General features: G+C 48.2%; 1 protein-coding gene across 1 annotated transcript in view; it reads right to left on the reverse strand.

Annotated features, from left to right (window-relative positions):
- Positions 1-18,608: 18,608 nt before the first annotated feature.
- The window catches only part of SNX17 (sorting nexin 17), a gene marked incomplete at its 5' end in the record, with an annotated part of 110,472 nt that continues 108,758 nt past the window's right edge, over positions 18,609-20,322 (reverse strand). Inside the window, one exon of the mRNA XM_073672886.1 lies at positions 18,609-19,525. Within this exon, the coding sequence (XP_073528987.1) occupies positions 19,406-19,525 (120 nt within the window). The remainder of the gene's footprint in view (positions 19,526-20,322) is intronic.

Genomic DNA, 20,322 nt, shown 5'->3' on the forward strand with positions numbered 1-20,322 from the left:
GAAAAACATTTCCACCGCCCGATACTCTTACCGCTATTACTAGAAAAACATTTCCACCGCCCGATACTCTTACCGCTATTACTAGAAAAACATTTCCACCGCCCCATACTCTTACCGCTACTACTAGAAAAACATTTCCACCGCCCCATACTCTTACCGTTATTACTAGAAAAACATTTCCACCGCCCGATACTCTTACCGCTATTACTAGAAAAACATTTCCACCGCCCCATACTCTTACCGCTACTACTAGAAAAACATTTCCACCGCCCGATGCTCTTACCGCTATTACTAGAAAAACATTTCCACCGCCCGATACTCTTACCGCTATTACTAGAAAAGCATTTCCACCGCCCGATACTCTTACCGCTATTACTAGAAAAACATTTCCACCGCCCGATACTCTTACCGCTATTACTAGAAAAGCATTTCCACCGCCCGATACTCTTACCGCTATTACTAGAAAAACACTTCCCCTGCCCGATACTCTTACCGCTATTACTAGAAAAACATTTCCACCGCCCGATACTCTTACCGCTATTACTAGAAAAACACTTCCCCTGCACGATACTCTTACCGCTATTACTAGAAAAACATTTCCACCGCCCGATACTCTTACCGCTATTACTAGAAAAACACTTCCCCTGCACGATACTCTTACCGCTATTACTAGAAACACATTTCCACCGCCCGATACTCTTACCGTTATTACTAGAAAAGCATTTCCACCGCCCGATACTCTTACCGTTATTACTAGAAAAACATTTCCACCGCCCGATACTCTTACCGCTATTACTAGAAAAACATTTCCACCGCCCCATACTCTTACCGCTATTACTAGAAAAACATTTCCACCGCCCGATACTCTTACCGTTATTACTAGAAAAACATTTCCACCGCCCGATACTCTTACCGCTATTACTAGAAAAACATTTCCACCGCCCGATACTCTTACCGCTATTACTAGAAAAGCATTTCCACCGCCCGATACTCTTACCGCTATTACTAGAAAAGCATTTCCACCGCCCGATACTCTTACCGCTATTACTAGAAAAACATTTCCACCGCCCGATACTCTTACCGCTATTGCTAGAAAAGCATTTCCACCGCCAGATACTCTTACCGCTATTACTAGAAAAACATTTCCACTACCCGATACTCTTACCGCTATTACTATAAAAACATTTCCACCGCCCCATACTCTTACCGCTATTACTAGAAAAACATTTCCACCGCCCCATACTCTTACCGCTATTGCTAGAAAAGCATTTCCACCGCCAGATACTCTTACCGCTATTACTAGAAAAACATTTCCACCGCCCGATACTCTTACCGTTATTACTAGAAAAACATTTCCACCGCCCGATACTCTTACCGCTATTACTAGAAAAACATTTCCACCGCCCGATACTCTTACCGCTATTACTATAAAAACATTTCCACCGCCCGATACTCTTACCGCTATTACTAGAAAACATTTCCACCGCCCCATACTCTTACCGCTATTACTAGAAAACATTTCCACCGCCCCATACTCTTACCGCTATTACTAGAAAAACATTTCCACCGCCCGATACTCTTACCGCTATTACTAGAAAAACATTTCCACCGCCCGATACTCTTACCGCTATTACTAGAAAAACATTTCCACCGCCCCATACTCTTACCGCTATTACTAGAAAAACATTTCCACCGCCCGATACTCTTACCGCTATTACTAGAAAAACATTTCCACCGCCCGATACTCTTACCGCTATTACTAGAAAAACACTTCCCCTGCACGATACTCTTACCGCTATTACTAGAAAAACATTTCCACCGCCCCATACTCTTACCGCTATTACTAGAAAAACATCTCCACCGCCCGATACTCTTACCGTTATTACTAGAAAAACATTTCCACCGCCCCATACTCTTACCGCTATTAGTAGAAAAACATTTCCACCGCCCCATACTCTTACCGCTATTAGTAGAAAAACATTTCCACCACCCGATACTCTTACCGCTATTACTAGAAAACATTTCCACCGCCCCATACTCTTACCGCTATTACTAGAAAAGCATTTCCACCGCCCGATACTCTTACCGCTATTACTAGAAAAACATTTCCACCGCCCGATACTCTTACCGCTATTACTAGAAAAACATTTCCACCGCCCCATACTCTTACCGCTATTACTAGAAAAACATTTCCACCGCCCCATACTCTTACCGCTATTACTAGAAAAACACTTCCCCTGCACGATACTCTTACCGCTATTACTAGAAAAACATTTCCACCGCCCGATACTCTTACCGCTATTACTAGAAAAACATTTCCACCGCCCGATACTCTTACCGCTATTACTAGAAAAACATTTCCACCGCCCGATACTCTTACCGCTATTACTAGAAAAGCATTTCCCCTGCCCGATACTCTTACCGCTATTACTAGAAAAACATTTCCACCGCCCGATACTCTTACCGCTATTACTAGAAAAACATCTCCACCGCCCGATACTCTTACCGCTATTACTAGAAAAAACATTTCCACCGCCCCATACTCTTACCGCTATTACTAGAAAAACATTTCCACCGCCCGATACTCTTACCGCTATTACTAGAAAAACACTTCCCCTGCCCGATACTCTTACCGCTATTACTAGAAAAACATCTCCACCGCCCCATACTCTTACCGCTATTACTAGAAATGCATTTCCACCGCCCGATACTCTTACCGCTATTACTAGAAAAGCATTTCCACCGCCCGATACTCTTACCGCTATTACTAGAAAAACATTTCCACCGCCCGATACTCTTACCGCTATTACTATAAAAACATTTCCACCGCCCGATACTCTTACCGCTATTACTAGAAAACATTTCCACCGCCCCATACTCTTACCGCTATTACTAGAAAAACATTTCCACCGCCCGATACTCTTACCGCTATTACTAGAAAAACATTTCCACCGCCCGATACTCTTACCGCTATTACTAGAAAAACATTTCCACCGCCCCATACTCTTACCGCTATTACTAGAAAAACATTTCCACCGCCCGATACTCTTACCGCTATTACTAGAAAAACATTTCCACCGCCCGATACTCTTACCGCTATTACTAGAAAAACACTTCCCCTGCACGATACTCTTACCGCTATTACTAGAAAAACATTTCCACCGCCCCATACTCTTACCGCTATTACTAGAAAAACATCTCCACCGCCCGATACTCTTACCGTTATTACTAGAAAAACATTTCCACCGCCCCATACTCTTACCGCTATTAGTAGAAAAACATTTCCACCGCCCCATACTCTTACCGCTATTAGTAGAAAAACATTTCCACCACCCGATACTCTTACCGCTATTACTAGAAAACATTTCCACCGCCCCATACTCTTACCGCTATTACTAGAAAAGCATTTCCACCGCCCGATACTCTTACCGCTATTACTAGAAAAACATTTCCACCGCCCGATACTCTTACCGCTATTACTAGAAAAACATTTCCACCGCCCCATACTCTTACCGCTATTACTAGAAAAACATTTCCACCGCCCCATACTGTTACCGCTATTACTAGAAAAACACTTCCCCTGCACAATACTCTTACCGCTATTACTAGAAAAACATTTCCACCGCCCGATACTCTTACCGCTATTACTAGAAAAACATTTCCACCGCCCGATACTCTTACCGCTATTACTAGAAAAACATTTCCACCGCCCGATACTCTTACCGCTATTACTAGAAAAGCATTTCCCCTGCCCGATACTCTTACCGCTATTACTAGAAAAACATTTCCACCGCCCGATACTCTTACCGCTATTACTAGAAAAACATCTCCACCGCCCGATACTCTTACCGCTATTACTAGAAAAACATTTCCACCGCCCCATACTCTTACCGCTATTACTAGAAAAACATTTCCACCGCCCGATACTCTTACCGCTATTACTAGAAAAACACTTCCCCTGCCCGATACTCTTACCGCTATTACTAGAAAAACATCTCCACCGCCCCATACTCTTACCGCTATTACTAGAAATGCATTTCCACCGCCCGATACTCTTACCGCTATTACTAGAAAAGCATTTCCACCGCCCGATACTCTTACCGCTATTACTAGAAAAACATTTCCACCGCCCGATACTCTTACCGCTATTACTAGAAAAACATTTCCCCTGCACGATACTCTTACCGCTATTACTAGAAAAACATTTCCACCGCCCGATACTCTTACCGCTATTACTAGAAAAACATTTCCCCTGCCCGATACTCTTACCGCTATTACTAGAAAAACATTTCCACCGCCCGATACTCTTACCGCTATTACTAGAAAAACATTTCCCCTGCACGATACTCTTACCGCTATTACTAGAAAAACATTTCCACCGCCCGATACTCTTACCGCTATTACTAGAAAAGCATTTCCCCTGCCCGATACTCTTACCGCTATTGCTAGAAAAGCATTTCCACCGCCCGATACTCTTACCGCTATTACTAGAAAAACATTTCCACCGCCCGATACTCTTACCGCTATTACTAGAAAAGCATTTCCACCGCCCGATACTCTTACCGCTATTACTAGAAAAACATTTCCACCGCCCGATACTCTTACCGCTATTACTAGAAAAGCATTTCCACCGCCCGATACTCTTACCGCTATTACTAGAAAAGCATTTCCACCGCCCGATACTCTTACCGCTATTACTAGAAAAACATTTCCACCGCCCGATACTCTTACCGCTATTACTAGAAAAGCATTTCCCCTGCCCGATACTCTTACCGCTATTACTAGAAAAACATTTCCACCGCCCGATACTCTTACTGCTATTACTAGAAAAACATCTCCACCGCCCGATACTCTTACCGCTATTACTAGAAAAACATCTCCACCGCCCGATACTCTTACCGCTATTACTAGAAAAGCATTTCCACCGCCCGATACTCTTACCGCTATTACTAGAAAAACACTTCCCCTGCACGATACTCTTACCGCTATTGCTAGAAAAGCATTTCCACCGCCCGATACTCTTACCGCTATTACTAGAAAAACATTTCCACCGCCCGATACTCTTACCGCTATTACTAGAAAAACATTTCCACCGCCCCATACTCTTACCGCTATTACTAGAAAAGCATTTCCACCGCCCCATACTCTTACCGCTATTACTAGAAAAGCATTTCCACCGCCCGATACTCTTACCGCTATTACTAGTAAAACATTTCCACCGCCCGATACTCTTACCGCTATTACTAGAAAAACATTTCCACCGCCCGATACTCTTACCGCTATTACTAGAAAAGCATTTCCACCGCCCGATACTCTTACCGCTATTACTAGAAAAACATTTCCACCGCCCGATACTCTTACCGCTATTACTAGAAAAACATTTCCACCGCCCGATACTCTTACCGCTATTACTAGAAAAGCATTTCCACCGCCCGATACTCTTACCGCTATTAGTAGAAAAGCATTTCCACCGCCCGATACTCTTACCGCTACTACTAGAAAAACATTTCCACCGCCCGATACTCTTACCGCTATTACTAGAAAAGCATTTCCACCGCCCGATACTCTTACCGCTATTACTAGAAAAACATTTCCACCGCCCGATACTCTTACCGCTATTACTAGAAAAACATTTCCACCGCCCGATTCTCTTACCGCTATTACTAGAAAAACATTTCCACCGCCCGATACTCTTACCGCTATTACTAGAAAAACATTTCCACCGCCCGATACTCTTACCGCTATTACTAGAAAAGCATTTCCACCGCCCCATACTCTTACCGCTATTACTAGAAAAACATTTCCACCGCCCGATACTCTTACCGCTATTACTAGAAAAACACTTCCCCTGCCCGATACTCTTACCGCTATTACTAGAAAAACATTTCCACCGCCCCATACTCTTACCGCTATTACTAGAAATGCATTTTCACCGCCCGATACTCTTACCGCTATTACTAGAAAAGCATTTCCACCGCCCCATACTCTTACCGCTATTACTAGAAAAGCATTTCCACCGCCCGATACTCTTACCGCTATTACTAGAAAAACATTTCCACCGCCCGATACTCTTACCGCTATTACTAGAAAAACACTTCCCCTGCACGATACTCTTACCGCTATTACTAGAAAAACATTTCCACCGCCCGATACTGTTATCTCTATTACTAGAAAAACATTTCCCGTGCCCGATACTCTTACCGCTATTACTAGAAAAGCATTTCCCCTGCCCGATACTCTTACCGCTACTACTAGAAAAACATTTCCACCGCCCGATACTCTTACCGCTATTACTAGAAAAACATTTCCACCGCCCGATACTCTTACCGCTATTACTAGAAAAGCATTTCCCCTGCCCGATACTCTTACCGCTATTGCTAGAAAAGCATTTCCACCGCCCGATACTCTTACCGCTATTACTAGAAAAACATTTCCACCGCCCGATACTCTTACCGCTATTACTAGAAAAGCATTTCCCCTGCCCGATACTCTTACCGCTATTGCTAGAAAAGCATTTCCACCGCCCGATACTCTTACCGCTATTACTAGAAAAGCATTTCCCCTGCCCGATACTCTTACCGCTATTACTAGAAAAGCATTTCCACCGCCCGATACTCTTACCGCTATTACTAGAAAAGCATTTCCCCTGCCCGATACTCTTACCGCTATTACTAGAAAAACATTTCCACCGCCCGATACTCTTACCGCTATTACTAGAAAAGCATTTCCACCGCCCGATACTCTTACCGCTATTACTAGAAAAGCATTTCCCCTGCCCGATACTCTTACCGCTATTACTAGAAAAACATTTCCACCGCCCGATACTCTTACCGCTATTGCTAGAAAAGCATTTCCACCGCCCGATACTCTTACCGCTATTACTAGAAAAACATTTCCACCGCCCGATACTCTTACCGCTATTACTAGAAAAGCATTTCCACCGACTGATACTCTTACCGCTATTACTAGAAAAACATTTCCACCGCCCGATACTCTTACCGCTATTACTAGAAAAGCATTTCCACCGCCCGATACTCTTACCGCTATTACTAGAAAAGCATTTCCCCTGCCCGATACTCTTACCGCTATTACTAGAAAAACATTTCCACCGCCCGATACTCTTACCGCTATTGCTAGAAAAGCATTTCCACCGCCCGATACTCTTACCGCTATTACTAGAAAAACATTTCCACCGCCCGATACTCTTACCGCTATTACTAGAAAAACATTTCCACCGCCCGATACTCTTACCGCTATTACTAGAAAAACATTTCCACCGCCCGATACTCTTACCGCTATTACTAGAAAAGCATTTCCACCGCCCGATACTCTTACCGCTATTACTAGAAAAACATTTCCACCGCCCGATACTCTTACCGCTATTACTAGAAAAGCATTTCCACCGCCCGATACTCTTACCGCTATTATTGGCTCAGTGACGCTTATGTTGCTGTTGCTCATCTGGAAAGACAAAAAGCACAAACAGGTTCTTATCTGATAACGAAGTGGTATAAACGTTCTAGGTACGCGCACCTGATAGGGTTGAGACAGTCACATCTCCTATACGTATGTAAAGGCTGCTGCCGGACCATTCATTCATACTTCACACACGAAGGTGAAGCGTCGATGCGGTGTATTTTGTCAATGCGTTTCAAGGTTTTCAAACCTCTTCATCAGGTCCAAACCACAATGAACAATCACACAAGTTTGTGCGTGATCATATATCTGAACCATGGGGCAGCGTGGACTCTGAGCCACTGTATTTCCTCATTTATTGCAAAATAGCTGATTTTGAGCATTGTGGACGACGAGCTTTTGTTAATAATACACGATTATCCATGAAGACAGCAGATTATTGTCTGCCAAAATGGTGAACTGTCAAAGTATATAGTTTCAGATGCTGTTGTCTGAAACTATATACAACCCCTGGAAAAAATTATGGAATCACCGGGCTCGGAGGATGTTCATTCAGTTGTTTAATGTTGTTGAAAAAAAGCAGATGACAGACATGGCACAAAACTAAAGTCATTTCAAATGGCAACTTTATGGCTTTAAGAAACACTAAAAGAAATCAAGATTAAAAATGTGGTACTCAGTAAGGGTAATTTTTTTCAGACCAAGCAGAGGGAAAAAAATATGGAATCACTCAATTCTGAGGGAAAAATTATGGAATCACCCTGTAAATTTTCATTTCCAAAACTAACACCTGCATCAAATTAGATCTGCTCGTTAGTCTGCATCTAAAAAGGAGTGATCACACCTTGGAGAGCTGTTGCACCAAGTGGACTGACATGAATCATGGCTCCAACACGAGAGATGTCAATTGAAACAAAGGAGAGGATTATCAAACTCTTAAAAGAAGGTAAATCATCATGTTGCAAAAGATGTTGGTTATTCAGTCAGCTGTGTCTAAAATCTGGACCAAATACCAGCAACATGGGAAGGTTGTTAAAGGCAAACATACTGGTAGACCAAGGAAGACATCAAAGCGTCAAGACCGGAAACTTAAAGCAATATGTCTCCAAAACAGGAAATGCACAACAAAACAAATGAGGAACGAATGGGAGGAAACTGGAGTCAATGTCTGTGACCGAACTGTAAGAAACCGCCTAAAGGAAATGGGATTTACATACAGAAAAGCTAAACAAAAGCCATCATTAACCCCTAAACAGAAAAAAACAAGGTTACAATGGGCTAAGGAAAAGCAATCATAGACTGTGGATGACTGGATGAAAGTCATATTCAGTGATGAATCGTGAATCTGCATTGGGCAAGGTGATGATGCGGGAACTTTTGTTTGGTGCCGTTCCAATCAGATTTATAAAGATGACGGCATGAAGAGGACATGCAAATTTCCACAGTCATTGATGATATGGGGCTGCATGTCAGGTAAAGGCACTGGGGTGATGGCTGTCATTACATCTTCAATAAATGCCCAAGGTTACATTGATATTTTGGTCAGTTTTCTTATCCCATCAATTGAAAGGATGTTTGGGGATGATGATGATAATGCATCCTGCCATAGAGCAAAAACTGTGAAAACATTCCTTGAAAGAAGACACATAAGGTCAATGTCATGGCCTGCAAATAGTCCGGATCTCAATCCAATTGAAAATCTTTGGTGGAAGTTGAAGAAAATGGTCCATGACAAGGCTCCAACCTGCAAAGCTGATCTGGCAAAAGCAATCAGAGAAAGTTGGAGCCAGATTGATGAAGAGTACTGTTTGTCACTCATTAAGCCCATGCCTCAGAGACTGCAAGCTGTTATTAAAGCCAGAGGTGGTGCAACAAAATACTACTGATGTATTGGAGTTTTCTTTTGTGTGTTTGTTTTTCATGATTCCATAATTTTTTCTTCAGAATTGAGTGATTCCATAATTTTTTCCCTCTGCTTGGTCTGAAAAAACTTACCCTTACTGAGTACCACATTTTTAATCTTGATTTCTTTTAGTGTTTCTTAAAGCCATAAAGTTGCCATTTGAAATGACTTTAGTTTTGTGCCATGTCTGTGATCTGCTTTATTTCAACAACATTAAAAAACTGAATGAACATCCTCCGAGCCCGGTGATTCCATAATTTTTTCCAGGGGCTGTATGTTTGGCATGACCACGTAATACAAGCCCACTTTGTTTTTTAGTCAGGCCTGATGATGGTTGGATCACTGACGGCTCATTGAAGGTCCATGTACTGGCCTATCGGCTATGTTTGGTGAGGGGGCAAGTAAAGTAATCATGGCTCCTTGATCGTGTACTGGCCTGTAAGAATATAGGCAATCATGTCAGTCTATAGGGTCCGGCAAGGCGAAAAGGCACACCATCAAGTTTATGAGAGAAGATTGTTCATGGCCTGTCTCGTGTGGAGGGCCCGGTTTGGTGGAGTTTTGCTTCCAACCTTCCTCTGTATTCTGACAAATAACTTTGAGATAATTTGCCTTCTTTAGGCCATTTTGGGATGATCACCACAAGATCCCAGGATCTGAGAATATTCCACGTGATATTGTGTTGCCGCTCGGCACTGATTAGTTCTGATAGTTGCCAACTAGTCGTGGGAACTTGGACTACAACATCAATAACTGGTCACATCAGTCCATTAAGACATATTCGGAAAGGAACTAGCGTCTGTCTGCTGCCATATTACTATACAGTAATGACCAATGTTAAGCATTTCACCATAAGCTGCTGCCTGACATTGAGTGCTGCTGCCTGACATTGAGCTGCTGCCTGACATTGAGCTGCTGCCTGACATTGAGTGCTGCTGCCTGACATTGAGCTGCTGCCTGACATTGAGCTGCTGCCTGACATTGAGTGCTGCTGCCTGACATTGAGTGCTGCTGCCTGACATTGAGTGCTGCTGCCTGACATTGAGTGCTGCTGCCTGACATTGAGCTGCTGCTGCCTGACATTGAGCTGCTGCCTGACATTGAGTGCTGCTGCCTGACACTGAGTGCTGCTGCCTGACATTGAGTGCTGCTGCCTGACATTGAGCTGCTGCTGCCTGACATTGAGCTGCTGCTGCCTGACACTGAGTGCTGCTGCCTGACATTGAGTGCTGCTGCCTGACATTGAGTGCTGCTGCCTGACATTGAGCTGCTGCTGCCTGACATTGAGCTGCTGCCTGACATTGAGTGCTGCTGCCTGACACTGAGTGCTGCTGCCTGACATTGAGTGCTGCTGCCTGACATTGAGCTGCTGCTGCCTGACATTGAGCTGCTGCTGCCTGACACTGAGTGCTGCTGCCTGACACTGAGTGCTGCTGCCTGACACTGAGTGCTGCTGCCTGACACTGAGTGCTGCTGCCTGACACTGAGTGCTGCTGCCTGACACTGAGCTGCTGCTGCCTGACATTGAGCTGCTGCTGCCTTACATTGAGTGCTGCTGCCTGACATTGAGTGCTGCTGCCTGACACTGAGTGCTGCTGCCTGACATTGAGCTGCTGCTGCCTGACACTGAGTGCTGCTGCCTGACACTGAGTGCTGCTGCCTGACACTGAGTGCTGCTGCCTGACACTGAGCTGCTGCTGCCTGACACTGAGCTGCTGCTGCCTGACACTGAGCTGCTGCTGCCTGACACTGAGCTGCTGCTGCCTGACACTGAGCTGCTGCTGCCTGACACTGAGCTGCTGCTGCCTGACACTGAGCTGCTGCTGCCTGACACTGAGCTGCTGCTGCCTGACACTGAGTGCTGCTGCCTGACATTGAGCTGCTGCTGCCTGACATTGAGCTGCTGCTGCCTGACATTGAGCTGCTGCCTGACACTGAGTGCTGCTGCCTGACACTGAGTGCTGCTGCCTGACACTGAGTGCTGCTGCCTGACACTGAGTGCTGCTGCCTGACACTGAGTGCTGCTGCCTGACACTGAGTGCTGCTGCCTGACACTGAGTGCTGCTGCCTGACACTGAGTGCTGCTGCCTGACATTGAGCTGCTGCTGCCTGACATTGAGTGCTGCTGCCTGACACTGAGTGCTGCTGCCTGACATTGAGCTGCTGCTGCCTGACACTGAGTGCTGCTGCCTGACACTGAGTGCTGCTGCCTGACACTGAGCTGCTGCTGCCTGACACTGAGCTGCTGCTGCCTGACACTGAGCTGCTGCTGCCTGACACTGAGCTGCTGCTGCCTGACACTGAGCTGCTGCTGCCTGACACTGAGCTGCTGCTGCCTGACACTGAGTGCTGCTGCCTGACACTGAGTGCTGCTGCTCAGTTACTTGTCACCAGAATCCCCCGTCCTTCTCCTGCTCTGTAGTCCCGAGTGTTTCCCATCCAGTCTCTTATCCAGATCGTTCTGAAATATCATAATGTCAAGATCAGATTCTAATATCCGACATAGTTTGGTAACTGACACTTTACTCTAAATCCCGTCCCCAAGGTCATTAATAAAGAGGTTAAAAAGAATCGGTCCTAGCACAGATCCCCGCGGCCCCCACTGCTCCCGGTACAGATCCCTGCGCTCTCCACTACTCCCGGTACAGATCCCCAAGGCCCCCGCTGCTCCCGGTACAGATCCCTGCGGCCCCCGCTGCTCCCGGTACAGATCCCTGCGGCCCCCGCTGCTCCCGGTACAGATCCCTGCGGCCCCCGCTGCTCCCGGTACAGATCCCTGCGGCCCCCGCTGCTCCCGGTACAGATCCCTGCGCTCTCCACTACTCCCGGTACAGATCCCTGCGGCCCCCGCTGCTCCCGGTACAGATCCCTGCGGCCCCCACTGCTCCCGGTACAGATCCCTGCGCTCTCCACTACTCCCGGTACAGATCCCTGCGGCCCCCGCTGCTCCCGGTACAGATCCCTGCGGCCCCCACTGCTCCCGGTACAGATCCCTGCGCTCTCCACTACTCCCGGTACAGATCCCCAAGGCCCCCGCTGCTCCCGGTACAGATCCCCGCGGCCCCCGCTGCTCCCGGTACAGATCCCCGCGGCCCCCGCTGCTCCCGGCACAGATCCCCGCGGCCCCCGCTGCTCCCGGCACAGATCCCCGCGGCCCCCGCTGCTCCCGGCACAGATCCCCGCGGCCCCCGCTGCTCCCGGCACAGATCCCCGCGGCCCCCGCTGCTCCCGGCACAGATCCCCGCGGCCCCCGCTGCTCCCGGCACAGATCCCCGCGGCCCCCACTGCTCCCATTACAGATCCCTGCGGTCCCCACTGCTCCCGGTACAGATCCCTGCGGCCCCCCCACTGCTCCCGGTACAGATCCCTGCGGTCCCCGCTGCTCCCGGTACAGATCCCTGCGGCCCCCGCTGCTCCCGGCACAGATCCCGGCGGACCCCGCTGCTCCCGGCACAGATCCCCGCGGCCCCCCCACTGCTCCCGGTACAGATCCCTGCGGTCCCCGCTGCTCCCGGTACAGATCCCTGCGGCCCCCGCTGCTCCCGGCACAGATCCCTGCGGCCCCCGCTGCTCCCGGTACAGATCCCTGCGGCCCCCGCTGCTCCCGGTACAGATCCCTGCGGCCCCCACTGCTCCCATTACAGATCCCTGCGGTCCCCGCTGCTCCCGGTACAGATCCCCGCGGCCCCCGCTGCTCCCGGCACAGATCCCCGCGGCCCCCGCTGCTCCCGGCACAGATCCCCGCGGCTCCCGGCACAGATCCCTGCGGCTCCCGGCACAGATCCCTGCGGCCCCCACTGCTATATCCCATTTAGAGAACGTACCATTTATCATGACCGTTTCCTGTCATTTAACCAATTCATTACCCATCTACATATAGTTCCCGGCTTCTGGAGCTTCAGTATAAGGCTGTTATGTGCTGCAGGATCAGAGTCCAGATAAATCACATCCGCCGCATTACCAACATCCAGATCTGCACTCACCTCCTCATAGACCCGACATGTTGTCAGACACGACCGATCCTTCATGAATCTGCGGTGATTATCATTTATTATATTATTCTCTGTGATATAACTCTGCAGCTCATCTCTTATGATTCCCTCATATACAGTACAGACCAAAAGTTTGGACACACCTTCTCATTTAAAGATTTTTCTGTATTTTCTTGACTATGAAAATTGTCCATTCACACTGAAGGCATCAAAACTATGAATTACCACATGTGGAATTATATACTTAACAAAAAAGTGTGAAACAACTGAAAATATGTCTTATAGTCTAGGTTCTTCAAAGTAGCCACCTTTTGCTTTGATGACTGCTTTGCGCACTCTTGGCATTCTCTTGATGAGCTTCAAGAGGTCGTCACCGGAAATGGTCTTCACTTCACAGGTGTGCCCTGTCAGGTTTAATAAGTGGGATTTCTTGCCTTATAAATGGGGTTGGGACCATCAGTTGTGTTGTGCAGAAGTCTGGTGGATACACGGCTGATAGTCCTACTGAATAGACAGTTAGAATTTGTATTATGGCAAGAAAAAAGCAGCTAAGTAAAGAAAAACGAGTGGCCATCATTACTTTAAGAAATGAAGGTCAGTCAGTGCGAAAAATTGGGAAAACTTTGAAAGTGTCCCCAAGTGCAGATGCAAAAACCATCAAGCGCTACAAAGAAACTGGCTCACATGAGAACCGCCCCAGGAAAGGAAGACCAAGAGTCACCTCTGCTTCTGAGGATAAGTTAATCCGAGTCACCAGCCTCAGAAATCGCAGGTTAACAGCAGCTCAGATTAGAGACCAGGTCAATGCCACACAGAGTTCTAGCAGCAGACACATCTCTACAACAACTGTTAAGAGGAGACTTTGTGCAGCAGGCCTTCATGGTAAAATAGCTGCTAGGAAACCTCTGCTAAGGACAGGCAACAAGCAGAAGAGACTTGTTTGGGCTAAAGAACACAAGGAATGGACATTAGACCAGTGGAAATCTGTGCTTTGGTCTGATGAGTCCAAATTTGAGATCTTTGGTTCCAACCACCGTGTCTTTGTGCGACGCAGAAAAGGTGAACGGATGGACTCTACATGCCTGGTTCCCACCGTGAAGCATGGAGGAGGAGGTGTGATGGTGTGGGGGGGCTTCGCTGGTGACACTGTTGGGGATTTATTCAAAATTGAAGGCATACTGAACCAGCATGGCTACCACAGCATCTTGCAGCGGCATGCTATTCCATCCGGTTTGCGTTTAGTTGGACCATCATTTATTTTTCAACAGGACAATGACCCCAAACACCTCCAGGCTGTGTAAGGGCTATTTGACCAAGAAGGAGAGTGATGGGGGGCTACGCCAGATGACCTGGCCTCCACAGTCACCAGACCTGAACCCAATCGAGATGGTTTGGGGTGAGCTGGACCGCAGAGTGAAGGCAAAAGGGCCAACAAGTGCTAAGCATCTCTGGGAACTCCTTCAAGATTGTTGGAAGACCATTTCCGGTGACTACCTCCTGAAGCTCATCAAGAGACTGCCAAGAGTGTGCAAAGTAGTCATCAAAGCAAAAGGTGGCTACTGTGAAGAACCTAGAATATAAGACATATTTTCAGTGGTTTCACACTTTTTTGTTAAGTATATAATTCCACATGTGGTAATTCATAGTTTTGATGCCTTCAGTGTGAATGTACAATGTTCATAGTCATGAAAATACAGAAAAATCTTTAAATGAGAAGCTGTGTCCAAACTTTTGGTCTGTACTGTATGTCACACACTACTGATGTCAGACTTACCGGACGGTAGTTACCTGGATCCACCTTCTTACCTTTCTTACATATCGGTACCACAACAGCCTCCTCCATTCTTGTGGCACTACCCCTGTTACCAGAGAGTCTAAGAATATGAGATACAGCGGTCTGTCAATTACTGAGCTCAGCTCCCTCAGTATCCGTGGATGAATACCATCTGGGCCGGGGACTTGTCAATGTTTAGGCTGTGTGTCCAGATGCGTTTTTTAAGCGTTCCCGCAGTGGCAATAACGCTGCAGAAACGCTTATAAAACGCTTGGTAGAAGGTCTGCCATGTCCCCAATGATAATCCGCATCTGCTGTGCACATACTGCGGATTATCATTGCGGAAAAATCCACAGCACTACCAATTATTTTGCGGAAGCGCGGCGTTTTCTCCGCCATTGACTTGCATTGGAACGCATGGAATCCGCATCACTGGATCTGTACATGCAGAATCCATGCGTTCAATGTGCGGATGGTGCCGGGGTGTGGAGGACAGGAGACTCTCCTCCAGACCCGGGTACCATAGAAAACTGTAAAAAAAGAATAAATAAAAAATAAATGTCATACGTACCTTCTGATGGCCCCCGGTGTCTTTATCCGATGCGTCCTGGCTGCCGGCAGATCGCAGTGGACTGAAAAGGACCTGCTCTGATGTCAGTCATGTGACGTCACGTCCTTCAGTGTAGTGTACTGCGAGCTGCCAGCAAGGGAGGACAAGCGCAGCAAGACAGCGCGGGCCATCGGAGGGCAAGGATAGGTTTATTTTTTACCATTCTCTCGGTCACACTATATTTGCCGGTGGCCGGTTGTATGGATTTATATTGTGTGACCAAGTTGTCAAGCACTTTCCAAGTGATGCTAAAATCACAACCCGCATGCGGAAATGCAAGTGAAGAACACGTCACATCCGCATGTCCCTGGCAGGAAAACGCATGTACAATCCGCATGTACAATCCGCACGTACAATCCGCACGCACAATCCGCACGCACAATCCGCACGCACAATCCGCACGCACAATCCGCACGCACAATCCGCACCTACAATCCGCACGCACAATCCGCACGCACAATCCGCACGCACAATCCGCACGCACAATCCGCACCTACAATCCGCACCTACAATCCGCACCTACAATCCGCACCCACAATCCGCACGCACAATCCGCACCTACAATCCGCACCTACAATCCGCACCTACAATCCGCACCTACAATCCGCACCCACAATCCGCACGCACAATCCGCACCTACAATCCGCACCTACAATCCGCACCTACAATCCGCACCTACAATCCGCACCTACAATCCGCACGCACAATCCGCACGCACAATCCGCACCTACAATCCATTTCTGCATCATGGGCACAAAGCCTTAGTCTAAAAACAAAATGAGCAAATCCCCCGCAGTAAGTAACTGTAATAGTACATGTCATTAGCATGAGGGTCCTATCTGTACTGTTTCCCCTCTTTGTGCCAGGCCTTAATAGGGCAAAGCGGGGCCCAGAGCTGTCTCTATAACTTTCCACGGCACAGCCCAAGGCGGAGGAGCCATGGGCCTCTATGTACAAAACCTTAGCTCTAGTTCTTTGTACTTCCAGGGCGGTGGCTCCCGTTTTTGGGCGGTGCTTTTAGTCTATATAGCTTTCCATGGGCAGATGTCTATAAATGGTCAGACAATCTCCTGAGGAGGTAAATCATCTCCGACCCAGCCATTCAGGGAGGAAAGACTAGGATAAGGAGATCACCTTGAAAACCAAGATAGCAAGAGGGCTGAACCAAAGAACTAGCCGTCTCAAGTGGGGGCTTCATCAGGGACATTGGCACCCTCCCCAGGGACGGCACGTCTGCGAGGGAAGACTTTCTGGGGGATCCAGAAAGGTCAGATGGTTAAGATGATACAAGGTGACCTGACCTCAGGGCTTCTGCGAGCGTCAATTCCGGTGTATCTGATCTATGGTCCGAGGTATAACACATGATTACTGCGGTCTGTAAAAGCCTATGAGAGTGTGAATCGTCAGCATCCCTTACTGCAAGGTGAAGAAAGACCAAGGCAGTCGCCCCTGCTTCTGGAATTAGAGGAAGCGTCCATGCTAAAGGTCCGAATCACAGATCAAAAGGGAGCCAACCTCTAATACCACGAAAAGCTGGAGCATGGCCACCTGGACTGGTTGAGGGATACACTAAGATGAGGAGGTCTCGGCCCCAAAAAAAAGATTCTGGCTGGAAGTTGGAGAAGCGCCCCAGAATTCTTCAGAGAAATGCAGGACCAAACACGAGACCTATTTAACTGTCCGGAAGAGGCTTAGGAGTCCCGAATCCATCTTTTACTATACAATGCACCATGTTATGGAGGACGGACAGGAGTGAAATAGCAAAGGACCATCTGCCTGGGTACTGACTGCAGCGAAGTACTATGGTCCTGCCAACCTGACGAGAGTGGATACTGACCGATCGCCTACAGGCTGCTCTCTCCATAGCTAGTGGCCCATTCCGCTATTACCAAGACCTAAAGGAGAAGCAAGTTACAATTCGGCCAGAATAACAGATGGCAGACCTCTACGCTAAACTGAAGAGCGTGGTGTCAGTAGGCCGGGTGTAGACCTCGGTGGCAGACTTCACCCCATGGCTTCCTGTGTCCCCCCTTTGAGGCATCCAAGGAGTGTTTTCATACTATTCTGCTCTGGTTGAAGTCATACTTGGTTTTTCACACATCAGATTGAATGCAGATCAAGTACTCGTAATTTCAGAGCAGGAGAGGACGCGGACTTCTCTGGGCAGGTGATGCCGGCAGCAGCAGGAACCATCTTCGCATCCAGCAGATGATGATGGCGCGGGGGTGTGTGTGATTGACAGGCGCGGGGGGGGGTGTGATTGACAGGCGCGGAGTGTGTGATTGACAGGTGCGGAGTGTGTGATTGACAGGCGCGGGGGGGTGTGATTGACAGGTGCGGGGGTGTGTGATTGACAGGCGCGGGGGGGTGTGTGATTGACAGGCGCGGAGTGTGTGATTGACAGGCGCGGAGTGTGTCATTGACAGGTGCGGAGTGTGTGATTGACAGGTGCGGAGTGTGTGATTGACAGGCGCGGGGGGGTGTGATTGACAGGCGCGGGGGGTGTGATTGACAGGTGCGGGGGTGTGTGATTGACAGGTGCGGGGGGGTGTGATTGACAGGCGCGGGGGGGTGTGATTGACAGGCGCGGGGGTGTGATTGACAGGTGCGGGGGGGTGGGTGATTGACAGGCGCGGAGTGTGTGATTGACAGGCGCGGAGTGTGTGATTGACAGGCGCGGAGTGTGTGATTGACAGGCGCGGAGTGTGTGATTGACAGGCGCGGGGGGGGTGGGTGATTGACAGGCGCGGAGTGTGTGATTGACAGGCGCGGGGGGGTGGGTGATTGACAGGCGCGGAGTGTGTGATTGACAGGCGCGGGGGGGGTGTGATTGACAGGCGGGGGGGTGTGATTGATAGGCGCGGGGGGGGTGTGATTGACAGGTAGGGTTGACACCAGGAGACGCAGTGAAGCTTTAATGTAAACAAGTAATTTATTATTGGAAGATAATCGATCGGCTCAATGTGTAAACAGCAAAGTACAAGCGGCTGATGATGTGAGAGACATTACTCCTCACCAATCAGCAGTATATATATATACAGTCAGCTAATCCTAAAACGGCGGCTCAGGAGGGGGACGACGCACGCACGGGCACACGTGACGCAGGACATGCCACCCTCACATTCTACATTCTGTACATATGGTCAATACCCCGTCACGCGGCTGGCGCCATCATGCAATGCGACGCACACGGCTCCTTCCGTCTGCAGCTGGCATAAAGGAAAGCTGATGACACGTCTTGGGATTGGCACTTGCTCTCCGCAGATCCGGCTTCTGCTGACTTTAGGCTCTTAAGTTCATTTGGTCAGACTTTTGGCACCATGACTGTGAAGTACGATTACATAAGAGATGAGTGAGCGTATAGCTATACATATTAACCCTCATGTTCCTGGTGTTATATATGGAATATTGCTAATCCAACATTCACTCACTGAGCAGCAGAGCTAGCAGGTAAAGGGTTAAATTCATTGGAAATATTAGGGTCTGGCCCCCACTCTGTGCAAATTTCTGAATTATAAGTGCAAGCTGAGCGCTACATATGGAGTATTAGTGTCGGTATTGAGGGCCCCAGCGCAGGAGAGCTCCCTCGTATATTCTGCTGGTGGAGAGCCCATCTCCAGCATCCCTTGTCTGAGATGAAGCTGGACCTCGCTGACAATCACGGTGGAGGCAAATGTCTCAATAAAGGCAACTCCTGGCAGGAGACATATTCACAAGTCATCATCGCCAATGCCCTCAAAGGCGTAATTTCCATGGAAGTCCTCAGCGCTGACGTCATTGTTGGAGCTGGAGTTGGTGATTCCACGTAGTCCAACAGAACTGAGCTTACTCTGTGGAGACATCACATACATGTGGTAAATACCCAGGAATAAAACATGGCTGAGCCTACTCTGCGGGAACATCTCATCCAAGAGGATAACATCCGGGAATAAAACATGGCCAAGCCTACTCTGCGGGAACATCTCATCCAAGAGGAGGACACATGGGAATAAAACATGGCCAGGCCTACTCTGCGGGAACATCTCATCCAAGAGGATAACATCCGGGAATAAAACATGGCCAAGCCTACTCTGCGGGAACATCTCATCCAAGAGGAGGACACCCGGGAATAAAACATGGCTGAGCCTACTCTGCGGGAACATCTCATCCAAGAGGAGGACACCCGGGAATAAAACATGGCCAAGCCTACTCTGCGGGAACATCTCATCCAAGAGGAGGACACCCGGGAATAAAACATGGCCAAGCCTACTCTGCGGGACCATCTCATCCAAGAGGAGGACACACGGGAATAAAACATGGCCAGGCCTACTCTGCGGGAACATCTCATCCAAGAGGATAACATCCGGGAATAAAACATGGCCAAGCCTACTCTGCGGGAACATCTCATCCAAGAGGAGGACACCCGGGAATAAAACATGGCTGAGCCTACTCTGCGGGAACATCTCATCCAAGAGGAAGACACCCGGGAATAAAACATGGCCAAGCCTACTCTGCGGGAACATCTCATCCAAGAGGAGGACACCCGGGAATAAAACATGGCCAAGCCTACTCTGCGGGACCATCTCATCCAAGAGGAGGGCACACGGGAATAAAACATGGCCAGGCCTACTCTGCGGGAACATCTCAT

Source organism: Phyllobates terribilis, unplaced genomic scaffold, assembly GCF_046119375.1.
Source record: "Phyllobates terribilis strain yellow unplaced genomic scaffold, ASM4611937v1 Scaffold_3__8_contigs__length_932513732, whole genome shotgun sequence".
Classification (NCBI taxonomy): Eukaryota; Metazoa; Chordata; class Amphibia; order Anura; family Dendrobatidae; genus Phyllobates; species Phyllobates terribilis.